We start from the raw sequence: 19,340 nt of genomic DNA, 5'->3' as shown, positions 1-19,340 counted from the left end.
CAAAACACAAAAAAACTGCATCAATCATTAATTAGCCAGTACCGATGGGCAAAATATTATTAACATCACGTGATTCAGATATTTCTTTAGGCCAGCAAAAAAGGCCTTGCAGGCCCACCACTGCACAAAGGTACTATGCCTGAGTTGGTTTAACTCCAGGGAAACTGTCTCCCGCCATGCTAATGTCAGACAAACCACAATGCGTTTAATGTTGTAGCCTCTCCGCCTGAACGCACGGCTAACTGTGCCCCCCGCTAGCTTGAATTAAGACTTTTTGTGTTATACGGCGTTTAACCATGAGCTCACATCTTATCCTAGGTGACAAATGCCAAAATCCTTTCCTACACGATGATTAAGCAACCCCCAGTGAGCCATTTGACCCAATCACTCAATAAGACTTATTTAGTATAGCGCAACGGCTAGCCTGCAAGCTAATGTCACCTCTACAGTATGCAGGTTTAAAGTCGTACTTCAAAGATGCAGTTACTGATTACTTATTAAAAATGTAATCAGTAACGTAATCCGAATACCTTAACATTGCGGTACAGTATTGTAACTTGATTACTTTCAATTACTTTTGGATAACTCCAATACCAAATAGGCTAATAAAAGACGTAAAAAATAAATATAAATACAATAAATGATCAATGTAACCTTGAAAAAGATATAGAGGAAACCAAGATCAGATTGTTGTTCTTAGTCCAATGAAAAGGTGCTTACATTTTAACCACGTAGTATCGTGTATGTCACAAGACGTGGTGGCGTGGAAGGTGACCGGACCAGAACGGAGGCAGGAGGCCTGAAGGGAGAACTCAAATGCGTTGACGATCCATAGGTTTTATTTAATAAAATAAAAGTCGCCCAATACTCCGAGGCAAAACAGAACAATACAGAGTTCCTCCGGCACGAACTCAACAGGACAAGGCATAACAGACTAAAACAGGACAAGGCATAACAGACCGGGATTGTGAATAATGAGTATTAATGAACCCGCCACCGCAGAGCCCACCATGCAGCCTTAAATACAGACCCACCATTAGTGGAACTGCTTTCAGCTGTTGCCCAGGGGGCGGGGCAGACTGGTCACCAAGGCGACCGTGACAGAGCCCCCCTCTTAAGGGACAGCTCCCGAGGTCCCAAAAAGAAAAAAAATTACAACCTCACGCCCCGGAATGTTGACGCTCGCGATTGGGGCAACCCCGCTCCCTCCTCCGAACCCGCAGGAACGGGGAGAGGCAGGCGCCATCTGCGTCGGGCGGATCGGAATCGGCGCTCGGCAGGGAGGGGGTCTGGTGGGCAAACTGGACAGGGGACAACAGACAGGCAGAACCGACGAGAACAGGACAGGAAAATCAGAACAGGTCAAATCAGAAGAGTCGCACTCAGGACAGACCGATTCAGAAGTGGTGATTCAGACAGGACAGGCGGAATCAGAACAGACAAGACATGAGAGAGTCAAAATCAGAACCGGCAAAACAGGAGCAGCTGAGTCGGACTGGCACGCAGGCAGCGGAGTCGGACTGGCACGCAGGCAGCGGAGTCGGACTGGCACGCAGGGGAGTCGGACTGGCACGCAGGGGAGTCGGACTGGCACGCAGCGGAGTCGGACTGGCGGGCAGCGGAGTCGGACTGGCGGGCAGCGGAGTCGGACTGGCGGGCAGCGGAGTCGGACTGGCACGCAGGGGAGTCGGACTGGCACGCAGGGGAGTCGGACTGGCACGCAGCGGAGTCGGACTGGCACGCAGCGGAGTCGGACTGGCACGCAGCGGAGTCGGACTGGCACGCAGGGGAGTCGGACTGGCAGGCAGCGGAGTCGGACTGGCACGCAGGGGAGTCGGACTGGCACGCAGGGGAGTCGGACTGGCACGCAGGGGAGTCGGACTGGCACGCAGGGGAGTCGGACTGGCACGCAGGGGAGTCGGACTGGCACGCAGGGGAGTCGGACTGGCACGCAGCGGAGTCGGACTGGCAGGCAGCGGAGTCGGACTCGGCCCGACGGGCAGCGGAGTCGGCCCGACGGGCAGCAGAGTCAGAGTCGGCCCGACGGGCAGCAGAGTCGGAGTCGGCCTGACGGGCAGCGGAGTCGGAGTCGGACTTGCACGCAGGGGAGAGGGAATAGCAGGCAATCGGCACGGGAGTCGGGCAGGCAGGCGTCAATTCTTCCTGGGACCCCATTCGAGGCACAGCAAGGGCCACGACGGGCGGGGCCGTGGTTCGAACGGGCAGGGAAGGCCAACTCAGTTGGCGCCTGCCAAACTGCGCTCTCCAGCTCTCCCAAAGTCGCGCTGGGATCGTTCGCTGAGTTCAATTGTTGGCGGGTTCATTCTGTCACGAGACGTGGTGGCGTGGAAGGTGACCGGACCAGAACGGAGGCAGGAGGCCTGAAGGGAGAACTCAAATGCGTTGACGATCCATAGGTTTTATTTAATAAAATAAAAGTCGCCCAATACTCCGAGGCAAAACAGAACAATACAGAGTTCCTCCGGCACGAACTCAACAGGACAAGGCATAACAGACTAAAACAGGACAAGGCATAACAGACCGGGATTGTGAATAATGAGTATTAATGAACCCGCCACCGCAGAGCCCACCATGCAGCCTTAAATACAGACCCACCATTAGTGGAACTGCTTTCAGCTGTTGCCCAGGGGGCGGGGCAGACTGGTCACCAAGGCGACCGTGACAGTGTATTAAGCAAAAATATACCTTTCCAATTCACATGGCAAATCAGATATGTTTTAATTCATATTAATAGCATATTAAGAGAATGTCAGGACCAGAACGGAAACAGGACCTAGTTGCGTTACGTTTCTCAAACGTTTTATTGGAGGAAAGAGAAAGGGCTGCACCCACGATCCGGTGTTCGCTGGACGCGGGAAGCAAGTCGCTCTCATACATGGATTGTGCTCCGAACGCGGAAGTGGATCTCTGAAAGTGCTGGTCTACTAGTGATCCCAAGAGCCAGGAAGAGAGCCGCAGGTTCGAGAGCATTCTCCATTCGGGCCCGGGTGCTTTGGCATGCTCTTGCCCCTGAGATTCCAACTGCAACCTCAGTGGAACTGTTTCAATCTTGGCTTAAAACACAATTCTATTCTATACCTTAGAATGACCTATATTTCTATATCTGTATACTAATTGTTATTGCAACATCCATTGCAGCCTGGTCATCCTGGAAGGGGGATTACCTCACGTGCGGTCCCTTCTCAAGGTTTCTTCATTTTCCTCATGTTGAGGTTTTTGAGTTTTTCCTTGCCCTCATGTAGGTTTTAGATCAGGGAATGGTGTCATAAGGGTCTGTGGTTTGCAATAATCTGTGGTCTGTGCAGCCCTTTGACACTCCTTTTATCGTCACCGGCGACTTTAATCGGGCATGTTTAAGGACTGTACTTCCCAAATCCATTCAATACGTGGACTGAGCAATTAGGAAAAAAAACACTGGACCGTGTGTACAGCAAGATCAAACATCTAGTTGGATCAGCCCATCTCTGTCTGTCCCTCACCCCCTCATACACTCCCCCTCCGGAGGAAAACAAAGCCTATACAACAAGGACAGTACAAACATCTTCTTTGTTCCTTTATCTCTTTGTTTTCCTTATCCTCACTGTAAAAAACGGACCTGGAGTGCCACGTCCAATTTCGTCGTCACAATATATCCCATGTTGTAACAATGACAATAAAGGTATATTCTATATTCTATTCTATTCTATTCTTGTAAGGGCGTGACAAATAAACATGACTTGACTTTTTGACTTGTATTGTTCTATTTTTTTTTCCTCATGTGCGAAATCAAGTTTCATTCTCTCATTCATTCATTCAATGAGTGCATAAAGTGAGTGAATGAAAGGATGCTGTGAAAGAGGGCACATGCTCCCAGGCATTTAATTGCACTCATCATTTCATTTCATGTTGTTTCATTTGTTCGTACTTGTTTGTTAATGCTGTCTCGTTAGTTGCACTTTCATTACATGGCACGTTTCTTTTAGTTTTGCGACTTTTTGGGTCGTGTAGTCATGTTTTGTGGTCAGGCACCTTGGGAAGATCCGCAGGTCGAGGGGAGAGTCCTTAGTGCGCTGCGTGCGTGTGTAATGAATGAGACAGCAGAGAGAGGAGCGAACGGAAGTGGCGAATGTAAACAAAGCTAATGCGAACGAGGAAAAGAATGAAAAGAAATAAAACTAAAGCACACCGGACAATAGTGTCCCCTGTTTAAAATGCTTTAAAATACAATTGTAATTTTCACAAAATATACCTGTAATTTTCTCTGTAACTGTAAGGGAATACAGTTACGTTTTTTTGTACTCTGATCACGCAACAACATTACGCGTATTCCGTTACTCTCCTTGCCTAGTATGTCATCCGTTTGGTAAAAGAGTGTAAAATAAATCTAAAAAACTAACGAGTATGTCATGATTACTGATGTGACTCAGCTGTGCCCGCCCCTTTGGCGCCAACTGCCTCAGACTCTGATTGTCTCCCGATCAGTACTTGTACCCACTCCTGTCTGTCCCCTTTTGTCAGTCTGTCTGCGAACCTCAGTTAACCCTGGCAAGCCTTTTTCGACCCTGACTCCCACCTGTCCCGTTTTTTGCTTCCGTCTGTTCCCCGGCTTCGACCCGTTTTTGATCCTGACCACGTCTACTCTCCCGTCCCGGCTTTTGACCTCTTTTTGTCCCCGACCACGTCTTCTCTCCTATTCTGGCTCACCACTTGCTTCCGACCCCAACTACGTGTTTGCTCTCCTGTCCCGGCTACTGACCCGTTTTCCGTCCCCGACACCGCCATCACTCGCTATGGAAGATCCACTTCCGCGTTCGGAGTACAATCTGTGTATCAGAGCAACCTGCTTCCCGCGTCCAGCAATCACCAGATCGTGGGCGCAACCCTTTCTCTTTCTTCCGATAAAGCTTGTGAGAAACGCAACGCAAGTGGGTCCTGTCTCCGTTCTGGTCACGACAGAGTAAAAACTAGATCTAATAAATATTTTACTGTTTGTCAGAATCAAATTACATTTTGAAACCAAAATTAAAGCCATTTTTGTCACTTTTGGTAGAAATAGGCTAAGTGCCAGCAAAAAAGAGATGAGAATTGTAATCCTGGCCAAGTTGCTATGGTGATTTTGAAAAAAAAACAGACTGTGTGACAAAATTGATTACGTTCTTGTGGCATTATTAGCTCATTTTTGTCCATAGAATCCGTCCTACATCAGGGGTCTCAAACACACATCCTGGGGGCCATTGACGGCTGCCAGTATTATGGTTTGAGCCCCCCGTCTTAATGAGAAGGTCAAAGGGAGAGTGTTTATTATTAGACCACCAGATGTTGTAGTACTCTGTCGTGTAACTGAAAACGAGTTCCAAAAATTCACAAGTAAGAAAGAAAATTACAGCGACTTAAAGTGACTTTGAAGAACCATCGTTTTTCTACTTATTTTGCCCAGCCTTTCTTCAGTTTTTTGGGTTTTTGGGGGACCTGTAGCAGCAAGATGGCGGACAATTACGTAGTCTCCAAGTGAGGTTTATGTCATGACCTACAGGTGTTCAAAAACATTGCGAATGTATATGATAGTTCATGTTTTCTTGCTATTTATTTACATTGATAACTTTTATTCAATTAATACTTTTTTTAACCACTAGGAGGCACTGAATAATACACACTGTCCCTCAGAGTGGAGCCCTATAGCTGATTATGGGTTAATTTGTTGCTGATTGATTGATTTCATATAAATTTATTTTTAGATCTTATTTTGTGTAGGGAATTTAAAAAGAGTGATATTTAAAACATTTTTAAAACAGTGGAATGGTTTTACCCGAACCAGAGGAAAACTGGATTCGACCCAACATCATTCGGACCCTAGGTCTGGCAGCCCCCAAGTAAATTGAGTTTGAGACCCCTGTCCTACATTAGGAAATGGTGGTTTTTTTTTGTAAATATTGAATACTGTAAACTGAAAGGTGGACATTGAGAAATGAAAAAAAAAACTCCAAGGCTTTTTCTAAAATGCTCCACACATGCATACATGTGAATTAAAACGTCATGTGTCCATATCTCAAAAACCAGGCTCCTTAAAAACCGTTTGATATCAACTTTTTTACTTTTTACTGTCCCAGAATAAAGTGCAATTGCACTTCCACTACATTAGGGGGCAGCAGCGCTCTTATTAGGAGCAAGTGAGCTCGGTGCTAAAGCATCCACGCTTTGCACATACATATCTAAGAGAATGAGTATGAAGTGTGGACACAAAGTCCTGAAACTCTCCAGTAACCCAAAGAAAAAATATTAAACAAGAATGAGAAAACAGGCAGAGACAGAGATAAAGAGAAAAAAGAAAGTCTACTCAAAGCTCAGACAAGGAATTTTATCTAAGTATATGTAGTAGCTTTGTTGCGACCACGATGTTGGATGAGTTTTTGTGTTTGCTATGTTTAAAAATGTTGGCAGTGGACTGCATGAAGCCAAATAATTTAAACTGTCAACTACTGACATTACACTGAAATATCGCTTTTTGTGAGGGGGGGGATTTCTCTTTCCGAGGGGGCCATGAGAGAAAATGGTGGAGAAGCACTACCCCAAAGGGTGCCAACCTGGGGGGAGTGGCCAAAAGGCACACTCCTGCTTTCAATCTCCTCACCCTTACTCTGTTGTGTCCCGCCCTGTTGACTGCTCTAACAAGATCTTAGTTTTATTGTCCTGCATACACCTAAGTGTACCTAAAAATCGATATTTAATTTTTAAGTTACTGTTAAAAACTAAAAAAAAAAAAAACATGTTTAAACTATTTACTGAACCTTCCAGCAGTGCTTCAATTACAGGCATGTAAACACTTTTTTCATCATTTCCCTCCTTGACTCAATCGTTGTTGTCACTTTTTTCCACTTTTTTATCACTAACGTTCTAGGAGTCATTATTTTAGGCAGAAAAAGGAAATAAAACCAGGAAAATCACCATGAAATGAGATGTGGTCCCTTTCAAACGTGCCGATTGACTGAACAGGAAGAAAAGATTGAGCAGGGGATTCTTGCCTTTAAAAGTTAAGAAGTGTAATCGACCCTCAGTTTTTCCTTCGTCTAAGACCCACTGAAAACCGGTTTGCGACCCACTTTTGGGTCCCGGCCAACCAGTTGAGAAACACTGCTCACAGATAAAGAGCCCATACACCCTATCTACAGTAAGGTCTCATTAATTAACACCTGATAGGTTACTTTGCTGGCAGCACGACGGTGCAGTGGTTAGTGCGTGTGCGGCACAGTTCTGAGGTCATGAGATCGAACCTCCTGTGTGGAGTTTGCATGTTCTCCCCGTGCTTGTGTGGGTTTCCTCCCACATTCCAAAAACATGCATGTCAGGTTAATTGGCCCGTCCAAATTGTCCCTGAGTGTGAATGAGTGAGTGAGTGGTCTGTCTCTGTGTGCCCTGCGACTGGCTGGCAACCAGTTCAGGGTGTTCCCTGCCCACTGCCTGAAGATAGCTGGGATGGGCTCAAGCACCCCCGTGACCCTACTGAGGATAAGCGGTGCAGATAATAGATGGATGGATGAAGGTTACATTGCGCTCACCAGGCCATTGCAATTGCTGAGCGCCACTCGAGAGGCACCGCTCCGGTTTTGCAGGAATCCCACATAGTGGCAGTTGTCCACCATGTCGTGCCGCCACTCCATGCCGCCCCGGCCCCAGTATTCCACCGTGAAATGTTTGGAGACCAGGTGAGGGGTTAGAGTCAGATTCAAGTGGAAGTGCTTTCCATAAGCGGAGACTCTGTAGAAAATCTGGGACTCGGGGGTTTCCGGATACGGGTCCGCCGAGGGGTCAACCGCCCCTCGTCTCCGTCTGCCGGGTCGGTGGTGCTTCACAGTGTAGCTCAGGAACTCTCCGTTCTCGTCGACTCTCACTGGGACAGTCAATTGGTAGTGCTGCAGGTAGGACAGGAACTCTTCTGTGAACACAAAAAAACGTTTTAAGAGTACGGTGGTCCAAACACTCTCATTCACCAGAACTGTTGTAATCCCCAAATTGTTTGGTTTTTTCAGTTAGACACAGAACACATAGTGTTCATCCCCGCAATTATGTTGCAAATTATTCCACACGCCGTAGGATTGAGAAAACCTAGTTTCCTCTAGAGCTGTGACGTCATTGAAGGAACCCAACACTTTTGAAATGGCGAATCCCATTTGCACAACATGTGAGGCCAGCTCAGAAACAGACAGTGATTGGAGTTAACAGCGATTGTATACCGCTCATTTCTGCATGGAGAAATTGGAACTTTGCTTACCCTGGGGCCATGTGACTGTTTCCTTTATTCTGTGTTTTTCGCTACATGTGTCGCTGTTGGTATAATTTTGTTTGGCTAGCTAGTTAGTGTCGGGGCTGGCGAGGTATTTCCTATTTTTCTTGCTCCCAGTGGGCGCTCATTGGCTTCCCACTGTGTGTTGTTTGGCCAGCTAGCCTGGCAGTTACTTAAGTTTCTAAGTGTCACTTTGTTTGCTTCAGGTCGGCGTTGCATTTGTCGCCGTAGCTGTTTAGTGTTTTGGTGTTGGTTTTTGGTATTGGTTGCTGGTTAGTCTGGCTGCTTAGCGTGTGTTTTCTAATTGGCTAGCCTGGGGTCAGCGACGTTTTCCTTGGTTTGGTTTTTTGTTGTTGGTTTCCGGTCAGACAGGCTGCTCAAAACGTCTTTTCTGATTAGCTAGCCTCACATCAGTGCCTGTTTAGCCAGGCCCCTTCATTTATTCCTGACCAGCTTCGCATTTATTATTGTCCCCATTGCCAAATTTCATTATTGGTTCCTGGTTAGCCTGGCTGCTCACCACGTGTTTTTGGGTCGGGTAGCCTCGTATTTTTCCGCCTTTTGTTGTACCATTACTGCATCTACCTGTGACACAACGCCTAGGAATTCTCCACAAAAACTACCAAAACGTGGCCTAAAACACTCTAAACCTCCTTTACTACTTAACTCGTAAAACAATATGGCGACTGGCTTGGGTGCATGTGTTGCTCTGATGACATCTCTGTGTTACAAAAGCAAGACATACTGTTTTCAAAATCTCGGAAAGTAGTTGAAATATGCTGATAAAATATATATAGATTTTAGGCAGAAAACGTGTACTTTTTCCTCAAATTTTGCACGTTTAAGAATTTGGGATTACCTTTAAGAATGCAGGATTCAAACGTCTTTTTTATGACCAAATTCAAGAACCTTTTAAGGTCTTTCAAAGGCAATTTACCAATTTCTCCAGTACCATTTAAAGAAAAAATCCAGTGTAAATCAAGTATTTTGAAAACACACGAATATGTCTGTGATTTACAATATTGTATGTGCATTTATCGAGATGATATCGTATGATTTTCAAACCTTGAGTAAATTGTGAATATAATTGTTTTTGAGACATATATCTTCCCATCCAGGAAGTTCTGACCATTAGAATTAATCATCTTAATTTTTTGCATGGCCCGTAATTAATCTCCAACAATTGATAGGTAATCCTCGCACTAATACACATAGTGCCCTGTTCAGGTGTAGCATGCAACTGTTCTCTTGGGCGTGAACGCCATACAAACTAATGCCAACTGCCGTTAATCACCAGGGAAAAGAAACTCTACGACAAAGAGAAGCAACCAGAGAGCAATGTTTGCATCATTTTGAAGGAGACTTGTTAAGAAACATGGCAACAATTTCAAGCATTTACCATCACTTCAAAGAGAATTCAAGCACGATTCAATCCTTGAAAACACAACATTAAAACTCAAGTATATTCAAGGATTTCAAGCACCCGTACGAAAAGATTTCTTTCGACATCCTACCTTGCGAGTTGTGCGAAGGACGATCAGCGCTCTGAAATTCAGAAGCAGCCATGACCACCAGGCTCAGTGTCCAAGTCAGCGTCTTCCACAAAATTTCCATAATTCTCGGAAAACTGGGACATGAGGGAAAGGGTGGCGGGTGAGGATGGGTCGGAAGAGGAAGGGGAAGAGGGCGCTAGAGTCGGACTACAAACACGCGCTCAGTCCGAGGCCAAACCATAACAACTCCGTGGTCCGCGTCCCCTCGCGGTTGGTGGGGCCAAAGAAAAGATTCTATCCCGGATGCTCAGAATTCTCCCGGAGGCGAGAGCTTCCACGAGGCCTCACGATTCATGTCCGCAGCCCGGCCAAAATGCGGCCATCCATCAGGTATCAGGTGGAACTCCGGAGAAGAAGCTCTAGATCGGAAACTCTCCTCGCTCCGTCCATCTGCATTCCTGCCAGGGAAATCCATCAAAGGCATGAGGACGAGTGTTTCTAGTTTTCACTCTGTTATTGAGCTATTTGGACTATAGCATACCTGTCAACCTGTACGTCTTTGCCGTACAAAGTACGTTTATTATGCATTTCAAGACGTGTACGACGTACAAGAAAATCGTACGGAAAAACGCAAATTTGTCAATGATGGGTACCATCCGGTATACACCGACTATCACGAAACTGCAAATCAATCAAGTCAAACGAGTTCGCCGCGGTAGCCTCTATCTCTGTATCGTTTTTTTGGTTGCAAACGAAGCGAGCAGTTTGATGCTACTGTGCGCATGCGTCTGCCGCCTGGGGATTTCCCATCATGCCTCATTCCGATCACACATGAACAAAGTGAAAGCAGAGCAGTAGGCCTACATTACAGCATTTTGAACGTTTTGAATTTTCTTTGGATACAATCATCAAGTCGCAATGGCCGAACCTGAATTAAAACGCCGTAAGTCATTCTGATCTGAAAACAACAGGCGAGGTTGATTGAGTAAATTTGAAATACATGTGGTCTTAAAAAACATTGGATTCCATGAGGTAGTTGTGTAGTGAAAGGAAGTCCGTCTCTTTTTAGAGAACCGGCTTTTTCGGCTAGACTGGTTAAAGAGAGCCGGCTCTCAAACGGCTCACTCGCTTTGATGCATTATATTACAAATGATTATGTTGTATAAAGAAGTTAAGAAAAAAAGGAAGTATAAAAGGAGAAAATGAAAAAAAGACAGGTTTGTGGTTATCCCTTTAATCAGTATATTACCAACAATAATTTAATGCAGAAAATGAATTGATAATTTGAATGAGAAAATGTATTATTCTACTTAATTATATTTGCATGTAGTTTTTCCTTCTACAGTGAACGTCCAAGCTACTTCATTTTTTAACTTTTTTATCATAAACCTCATTCAAGTCGAGCAACTCAGTATCTCACATCAAAATGTTAATTAACAATATAAATGATATAACGAAACACATGTACAATAGAACATGTTAAACTACATAAATAAACACGTTTGAAAAAAAATATATGGTGTAAGATTATTTTGTATTTTGCAAGGGAAAATACGACAGTTTTTAAGGGCATGGAGCCCTGGAGCTTGACAGATATGCTATCGTCTGATCGACACAACCACCCTTGTGGAGATTAAAGATCAAAATATGAAGACGTTCAAAAGAAACAGTATAAAATACATTCGTACATGAAAATTCCCCGTTTCAACAGATGATGGCCACATTAGCCTTGGATTTCTGTGTGAATTTTAGCTTACCCCATTACCGAACTGGCCGCTTTCAGGACAAGTTAAAAATTTGAGTATTTTTTTCACCAAAATATGAAACCATGGGGGATAGAGAAACGTAGTCTCAAAGTTGACCCATCTCGCCTGTTTCCTCTAGAGCTGTGATGTCATTGAAGGAACACAAAACTTTTGAAATGGCGAATCCCATTTGCACAACATGTGAGGCCAGCTCCAAAACAGATAGTGTTTGGAGTGAACAGCGATTGCATACCGCTCATTTCTGCATGGAGAAATTGGAACTTTGCTTAATCTGGGGCCAAGTGACTGTTTCCTTTATTCTGTGTGAAAGAAAAAATAAACTACTGCATCTGCCTAATTTGCCAAGAGACTGTCACTGTTTTCAAAGAATATAATATCAAAAGGCCCTGCCAGACGAAACATGGCGACAAGCTAACTGGAAACAAACGCGGTGAAAAGGTGAAGCAACAGTAAGCTGTTTTATCGGCAACTAGTGCGTTTTTCCCAAGACCTTGAGATTCTAATGAAAATGCTACAAAGGCGAGCTCTGAGGTCACAACGCCAATTGCCAAGCATGGCAAACCTTACACGGAGGGTGAATTTATTGAAGACTGTTCAAATATGCCAGACCGAATAGTCGTCCCTCACACATTTTCAGCTTACCAATTCTGGTCCGTTTTCTGATAAATTTAACCCCTGGGTTAAAGTCTCACATTTTCAACAAACCTTCAATGAAGTTCTGGGGATTCTGAACTGTGTATAGCAGAGGGTGGGGAATTATTTTGAGTCGGGGGCAACATTGGGTTAGAACTGTGGCCCAGGGGCTGATCCTGAAGGCCTATTCCATTTTTTCATTTATGAATAAGAATACATGCAGATGTCAACAAATATATATATTTTTTTTAAGTAAAACAAAAATAACAATAACGCAGAGTTAGAGTTACTTCACTGCCTTTAAATGGTCCAATCCATTTGATTCCTAGCACCACTCTCGCCCTGCTCCTCGGTCGCTCTGCTAGTGTCACTTGCGGCATAGCGGCAGAGTCTGTGGAGGCTAAGGTGTTTACGAGGATAGTATGTTCACTGGAACTATAAGGTGTTAAACAGAATGCATTGTCTAATAAGTTCCATGCTTCTTCTTCTGTATGTTTATGTGTGTGTATTAGAAATAAACGAGTAAAAACTGGGCATGGTGTATTAATTGTCATGATTACTGATGTGCCCGCTCCTTTGGCGCCAACTGCCGTGGGTTCTGATTGGCTCCCGATCTGTATTTGAACCCAGTCCTGTCTGTCCCGTTAGTCAGTCCGTCTGCGAACTTCAGTGAAAAGTAGGCATGCCTTTTTCGACCCTGACTCCCACCTATCCCGTTTTTTGCTCCCGTCTGTCCCCGCCTTCGACCCGTTTTTTTATCCTGACCACATCTGCTCTTCCGTCCCGGTTTCCGACCTCCTTTTGTCCCCGACTTCGTCTTCTCTCCTATTCTGGCTTACCACTCGCTTCCCACCCTGACCACGTTTTCGCTCTCCTGTCCCGGCTAACAACCCGCTTTTTCCGTCCCTGACACCGCCATTGCTCGCCACGGAAGATCCACTTCCGTGTTCGGAGCACAATCCAGGTATCAGAGTGACATGCTTCCTGCGTCCAGTGAACACTGGATCGTGGGCGCAGCCCTTTCTCTTCTTCTCAAACTTGTGAGAAATGCAACGCAAGTGGGTCCGGTTCCCGTTCTGGTCCTGACAGTAATGGTGTTACTGTGAACCCCAAAGTGTAATGTGATGTTCACAAATTGGATGTGACACTCCTGAACAGTGTTGTATCATCCTAAATCACTAAATTAAAAGAAAGGGGAAAAAAGCCATCCAGACACCCAGTATCCCCAAAGCTCTGAACCGAAAATCATCCCTGGCTAGGTCATTGTGATTCTCAAGTAAAATGATTTTGATAGTGGTTGACTGTGCCCAGAGGTGATTTCAGGTTCAGAGCTTTTGGGGTTCTGAGAACCCAGAGCAAGCGTGGGCAAACTACATCCCGTAGGCCACAGGTTTTTTCATCTGGCTCGCCAAACAAAAATATAACGACAATATGTATATAACCTGTGACCTTAGTGAGACTAAGCGGATGAAACCATGATTTTTGGTGACAACTTTGTCCACATTGTCCCTTTGTGTGTCTGCAACAAAAAGACTGCTTTGGAAAAGTCTACAAAATACCCCCAAATTATTACAAATCTATATATTAAAATTGTGTTCTGTCACGGTTGCCATTGCACCCAATTGGCCCCGCCCGTGTGGCGCCAGCTGTGGCTCATTGACAGATTGGCTTTCCGTCTTTTTTAGCTCAGTGCTCTCATTATTCCTTAGTCAGTTCGTCAACGAACCTCTGCCCCGCAGAACGTGGGTTCTGAATCGGTCGTGTTTCCCTGTTGGTATTTCCTGTTCGGTATTGTTTCCGTTTATTTTGTCCTGTTAAACATCGGTTTCCAGTTTCGTTCCCGTCTAGTTTGTCCTGTTTATTTCGTTATGCTGTTTCATATTCATTCCTGTCTGTCTTGTCCTGTCCAGTATCGACCCCATCCGTCCGATATCTACTCGGGCAATTGGAATCGATAAATACTACAAAAATACTACAATACAAAAACACTGCTACAAAAAAATAATGTAAGAAATACTACAAAAATACTTCAACAGATTTTTGGGGGGCAGAAATACTACAAAAATACAGAAATACTATCAAAACAATTTACTGCAGAATGTCTAGAAAACTACAACAACAACCAAAGATATACAGTTATACTACAAAACAAAATATGAAAAGTTGTGCTAAGAATCAAATGGACTGCACCATTTCAAGGCAGTGGAGCGTTTCAGCCGCTGGGCTGTTTAAAAAACATGTAACATTTTTCATATCACATTAAAGCCGATCCTGTCTTTTAATAAGGGAAAGATAGTTTTATAAATGCTTTAATTTTAGGGGGTGCTTGATCACCCCACCAAAACGGTCTGGTTACGCCCATGACTGTACTGATTTAACCCTACTTACTACATAAACCAGGTAAAAACATAGTAACAGCATAGTAATAACAAGATGAGCTGAGTTTTTAAAAGTGCAAATCAAACAGGGTGCTCCTAGAGCGATAATGGGTAACAAGAAGGATCTCTCCTCTTAGAAACACCTGATCTAAACCCTTAAATTCTTGTCATCCATTTCAGGATTAAGCTCATCTTCATTCATAGAATGACAAATTCATCGTTCAGTTGAATAGCCATCCTTGTGCAGGTGTACCGTTTAAAACGAGTGCAAAAAACAACAGGCACCTGTCTTGGAGTTAAGCAAAGTTAAGTTTATGTTACCAGGTTGTTGGTCAGCTCCGCTCCGCTGGTGCAGGACGCGCGTCCGAAAAACCCAAATCCGCCCGACCACGCACCGGCCGGCTCGGTGTTGCTGCGCTCATCTCCCGCGGGGATCCTCGCTCATCCTCTCACCCGCGCATGGGATGGGGGGTGTTGTGGATCCAGCCGGTGGTTCTTCCTTCCGAACCAAAACAAAAAGGTGCGCTCCTCCAGCGGGGCTCTCTTTATTTCCGAGCCGTTATAATCTTCACTCGGGCGGGCTTAAAAAGTGAGTTGAGGTTGCAAGAGGAGGGGAGAAAGGGGTGAGGGTGCGAGGTGTGTGGGGGGAGGGGAGGGGGTTGCAGGCGCTCATGCATTCGTGCATGCAAAGAGAGAGCGAGGAGGTTTTTCGGATTTGGAGGAGGGAAGTTTGCCTCCTCTGCTCCTACTCATCGTAGTCGTGTGTCGTCCGCGAACAATACGGCTTCATAAGCTGGCTCTTGGAGCCTAATTCCAACTCCCCCTGCTGAATCTGACTCCCCTTCACGTGAACAAACAGTCGGTTTTCCTTATCCGCTTCTGACAGAACGAGTGTCATGATCGTATTGCGTGCAGGAGTCCCTATACTGACAAACGTCTCTACATAATAAATTATTAGGTCAAAAAGTACCTGAACACGAAAATATTGCCTCGAGTTACAAAGGCGTTTCAGGATACAAAGTCAAAAATGCCGTTTGCCGTTCCCATAGTTCTTCCTGGCAACTCGTTGTGTATCCCGGCATGCTCTTCGTATCCCCTTCCTGCTCTGTAAGCAGTCTACTCTATGGTATACCACTACGAAGAGCTATCATTGTCACGACCAGCACACAAGGTAGACCCAATCGCTTAACGTTTTCTCACAATTTTAAAGAAAGAGGAAAGGCAGCGCCCAGCGCCAATGTTCACTGGGTGCGGGAAGCAAGTCGCTCTCGTACTCGGATTGTATTCCGAACACGGAAGCGGATCTTCCGTAGCGAGCGATGGGAGTGTCAGGGACAGAAAAACTGGTCAGTAGCCGGTACTGGGAGAGCAAAGCGTGGTCGGAAACGAGTCGGAAGCCAGGACGGGAGAGTAGACGCAGTCGGGATCAAAAATGGGTTGTAAGTTGGGACGGGAGTGCAGACGTGGTCAGGATCAAAATAGGTTGTAGCGGGAGACGAACAGGAGCAAAAACGGGACAGGCGGGAGTCAGGGTCAAAAAAGGCTTGCCTTGTATACACAGAGGTTCGCAGACGGACTGACAACAGGGGATCGACATGACTGGGTTAAGTGGGGACAGGGAGCCAATCAGAACCTGCGGCGATTGGCCCCAAATGAGCGGGCACAGGTGATTCATATCGGTAATCATGACAATCATTCACAATGGACATCATGAGAGACATGCAGAAAAGTGGACAAGGAGAAAAGAAGAGGAAGAGACTTTATCTGGCCATTGTAACAAAGTAAGAGATAATAGATGAAACACACAACGCCGTGCAGGAGGCGCAGCCATCATTCCATCAGCCCAAATTGATGACATTTTGGCAAAATCCCATAAAATCTCAGAATTTGTAGAAAGGAAACACCCAGAAAAGGTGGTGACAGGTCAGGCTATGGTTCATTATCATGACGTCTGCCTCACATGTTTCCGACAGATTTGCAAAAGCCGGAAAAAGCAGACATCGCTGGATCAGTTTTTCAAGAAACGCAAGGCAAAAAACATTGCTCAGGACCAGTAAACAAAGAGGCCAGTTAAAACGTGAATGCATATTTTTATCATTTCCTTTATTATTTGTTTTTTTTTAACACATGATGTCCCTCTCGTTTTTTGTTTATTGTGCAGTAATCTAACATGTAAATGTTTCGTGTTCTGATTCTGATGATTTATTGATAAAATATCATACTTTTGCGGTGCTTGGAACGGATTAGCGCATTTACATTGAAAAAGCGCCTCTACTTACAAATGTTTAAGGTTACAAAGCAAGTCCCAAAACAATTTAATTCGTAAGTAGAGTTACCACTGTATATTTATTAAGGAATATTGTTTGGCGTGATTTTTAAAACTGAATACTGTCGTTCGTGCAAAAACATTTAGATTTGTTTTGATTCATTGATTGATTGATTCTGAGTTAGTATCGTAGGGTTCAAAGTTTAAATTAATTAGAGGGTTCCCTGTAGAGTGAAAAAATAAATACTTTAGAAGAAAAACAGTTTTTTTCAAAATATTTATTTATTTTGTGCATAATGTCACAATATTATTGGGAATGAACCGATTTCCCTTCTGTCCCTAGCTTATTTTCTTCTTTATTTCTTTTTCTTGTTTCGTTTTAGTTTTTTTTCTTATCCCGTTTCCATTTTTGTCAAGAACCAGAACGGGATCAGGACCCAAACGCGTGACGTTCTCACACAAACCTTTTATTTTATGGGAAATGGGGAGCCATGCACGTTGAGCAGCAGTCTGGCATGGAAATACAGGAAGCCAGAGACCCACGAGATCGATTCCAATTGCCCGAGTTGATATCGGACGGATGGGGTCGATACCGGACAGGACAGGACAGACAGGATAGATAATGAATCAGGATATTGAAAATAAACAGGAGAAACTAGACAGGAACAAAAACTGGAGAAGATAATAAACAGGACAAAAATAGACGGACACGAAACTGGAAACCAAAATTAAACAGGACAAAATAAACAGGAACAATACCGGACCAACAGGAACAGGACCGAGTCAAAACCCAGGCTTTGCGGGGCAGAAGTTTGTTGACAAAGGAAGCGTGAGAGCGCTGAGCTTAAAATAGACAGAAAGCCAATCCGTCAACAAGCTGCAGCTGGCACCACACAGGCGGGGCCAATTGGGCGCCATGGCAACCATGACATTTTTCTTCCTTTAAAAATTGTTCTTTTTATTTTTGTCCTATTTTAATATTTTGTTTATTTAGGTATTTATTTTCTTTTATCATCTTTTCTGCTTTACTTTTACCTTTTTCTCAGTAAATATGTGCGTAATAATACATAATAACCGGTGATACAGGGATGAAAGCATCAAAACAATCTAAAGAGTCGTTTGGGAGCCGAAAGAAAAGACTATTTTAAGTGAATCCAGCCGAAAAAGCCAGTTCTCTAAAACGCACTCACCCCGCTTTCAAATTGCATCCCCCCCCCCTCTCTCTCTTTTTAGGGGGGTTGACGTCAATGCAGATGTGGCCCCTCTTCAAATCATCCCTGCGCTTGTTTTGCACAAAATAAAAACTTACTAGTAATCCTGATGTCACCCACAATGCCGAGCTGCGGTTGTCCTGATTACAAGCAACATTTAATAATTGCCCTTTTTTAAAATTGAGTAGTTATTAAAAAATCCGGTAATGAGTTCCATAATGACTGGAAGACTTGTGGTGACGATCTGTCTCATGCGAGTGATGATTTTGTGGTCAATTTCCAAACACGACTCACTTTGCTTTGCAGGTGGCGACCTCTTGCGTTCAAAAGGTAGTAGTGTGACCTGTCAATGATGATATGATCTGCATTTATATAGCGCTTTTCAAGTCAATGACTTCCCAAAGCGCTTTACAATGTGCTCCACATTTCCCAATAGCAGCCTTGCAGTCATGTAAGGCGCTAACTTGCTTATTGGGGATATTAGGGGTTCAGTGTCTTACCCAAGGACACTTCGACATGAAATACGGACGAGCTGGGATTCGAACTGGGCGCTCTACCTCCTGAGCTACTGCCGTCCCCTTAATTGAGGATGTTGTAACATTCCTATACAAAATTTCACATCAATGTTTTGTGAACAGCAAGGACGTGAGCGGGAACCCCCAAATTCTACCCAGGCACCCCCAAAATTTGATAGCAATAATACTCAAAAAGTAATGCAAAACATGTGAACAACGCAGCGTCGGAAATACTTAACTTCCTTGAAATAGTTCAGTCCTTTTGATTCCTAGAGGACTGCGCTTTGAATTAGAATACACCATCTTCTGATCTAAAACTGTCAGGACCAGAACGAAGAAAGGACCCACTTGCGTGTGTTTCTCTTAGTTTATTTGAAAGAAGGGAAAGGATAGTACACACGATCCATAGATCGCTGGTCGCGGGGAGCAGGTATTTCCGTGGCGAAGGCAGTGTCGAGAGCGGGGGAAAACAGATCTGTGGCAGGGACGGGGGAGCAAAAACGTAGTCAAGTTAAGTAAATGTGTCGGAGCCGGGAAACAGACGGGAATCAGAACAGGAGAGAGTAAGAGTCGAAAGTCTTGCCTAGCGTGAGCTGAGGTTCGCAGACGGACTGACAACCGGTGACAGGAAGAGAAGGGGTTTAAAAAGTGACAGGCAGCCAATCAGCGTCCGAGGTAGTTGGCGCCAAAGGAGCAGACTCAGGTGCCCCGCATCAGTAATTATGACAAAAACCTACATGAGGGCAGGAAAAACTTGAAAAACTCAGCATGAAGAAAATGAAGAAACCTTGAGAAGGTAA

At 44.6% G+C, this 19,340-nt stretch overlaps 1 protein-coding gene across 2 annotated transcripts in view; it reads right to left on the bottom strand.

Annotated features, from left to right (window-relative positions):
- adamts6 (ADAM metallopeptidase with thrombospondin type 1 motif, 6) overlaps positions 1–15,066 on the bottom strand; it is a 124,132-nt gene extending 109,066 nt beyond the window's left edge. For both annotated transcript variants that reach the window (XM_088319701.1, XM_088319702.1), the window contains exons 1-3: positions 14,870–15,066; positions 9,793–10,229; positions 7,554–7,930 (exon numbers count right to left, since the gene is read on the bottom strand). In XM_088319701.1, coding sequence (XP_088175827.1) covers positions 7,554–7,930; positions 9,793–9,892 — 477 coding nt within the window. In that variant the 5' untranslated portion in view covers positions 9,893–10,229; positions 14,870–15,066. The remainder of the gene's footprint in view (positions 1–7,553; positions 7,931–9,792; positions 10,230–14,869) is intronic.
- Positions 15,067–19,340: the final 4,274 nt, after the last annotated feature.

The sequence above is a fragment of the Urocampus carinirostris genome, chromosome 16 (assembly GCF_059441175.1).
Source record: "Urocampus carinirostris isolate Australia breed hairy pipefish chromosome 16, RoL_Ucar_1.0, whole genome shotgun sequence".
In the NCBI taxonomy this organism is placed as follows: domain Eukaryota; kingdom Metazoa; phylum Chordata; class Actinopteri; order Syngnathiformes; family Syngnathidae; genus Urocampus; species Urocampus carinirostris.
This window is presented reverse-complemented; position numbering and strand designations above follow the sequence as displayed.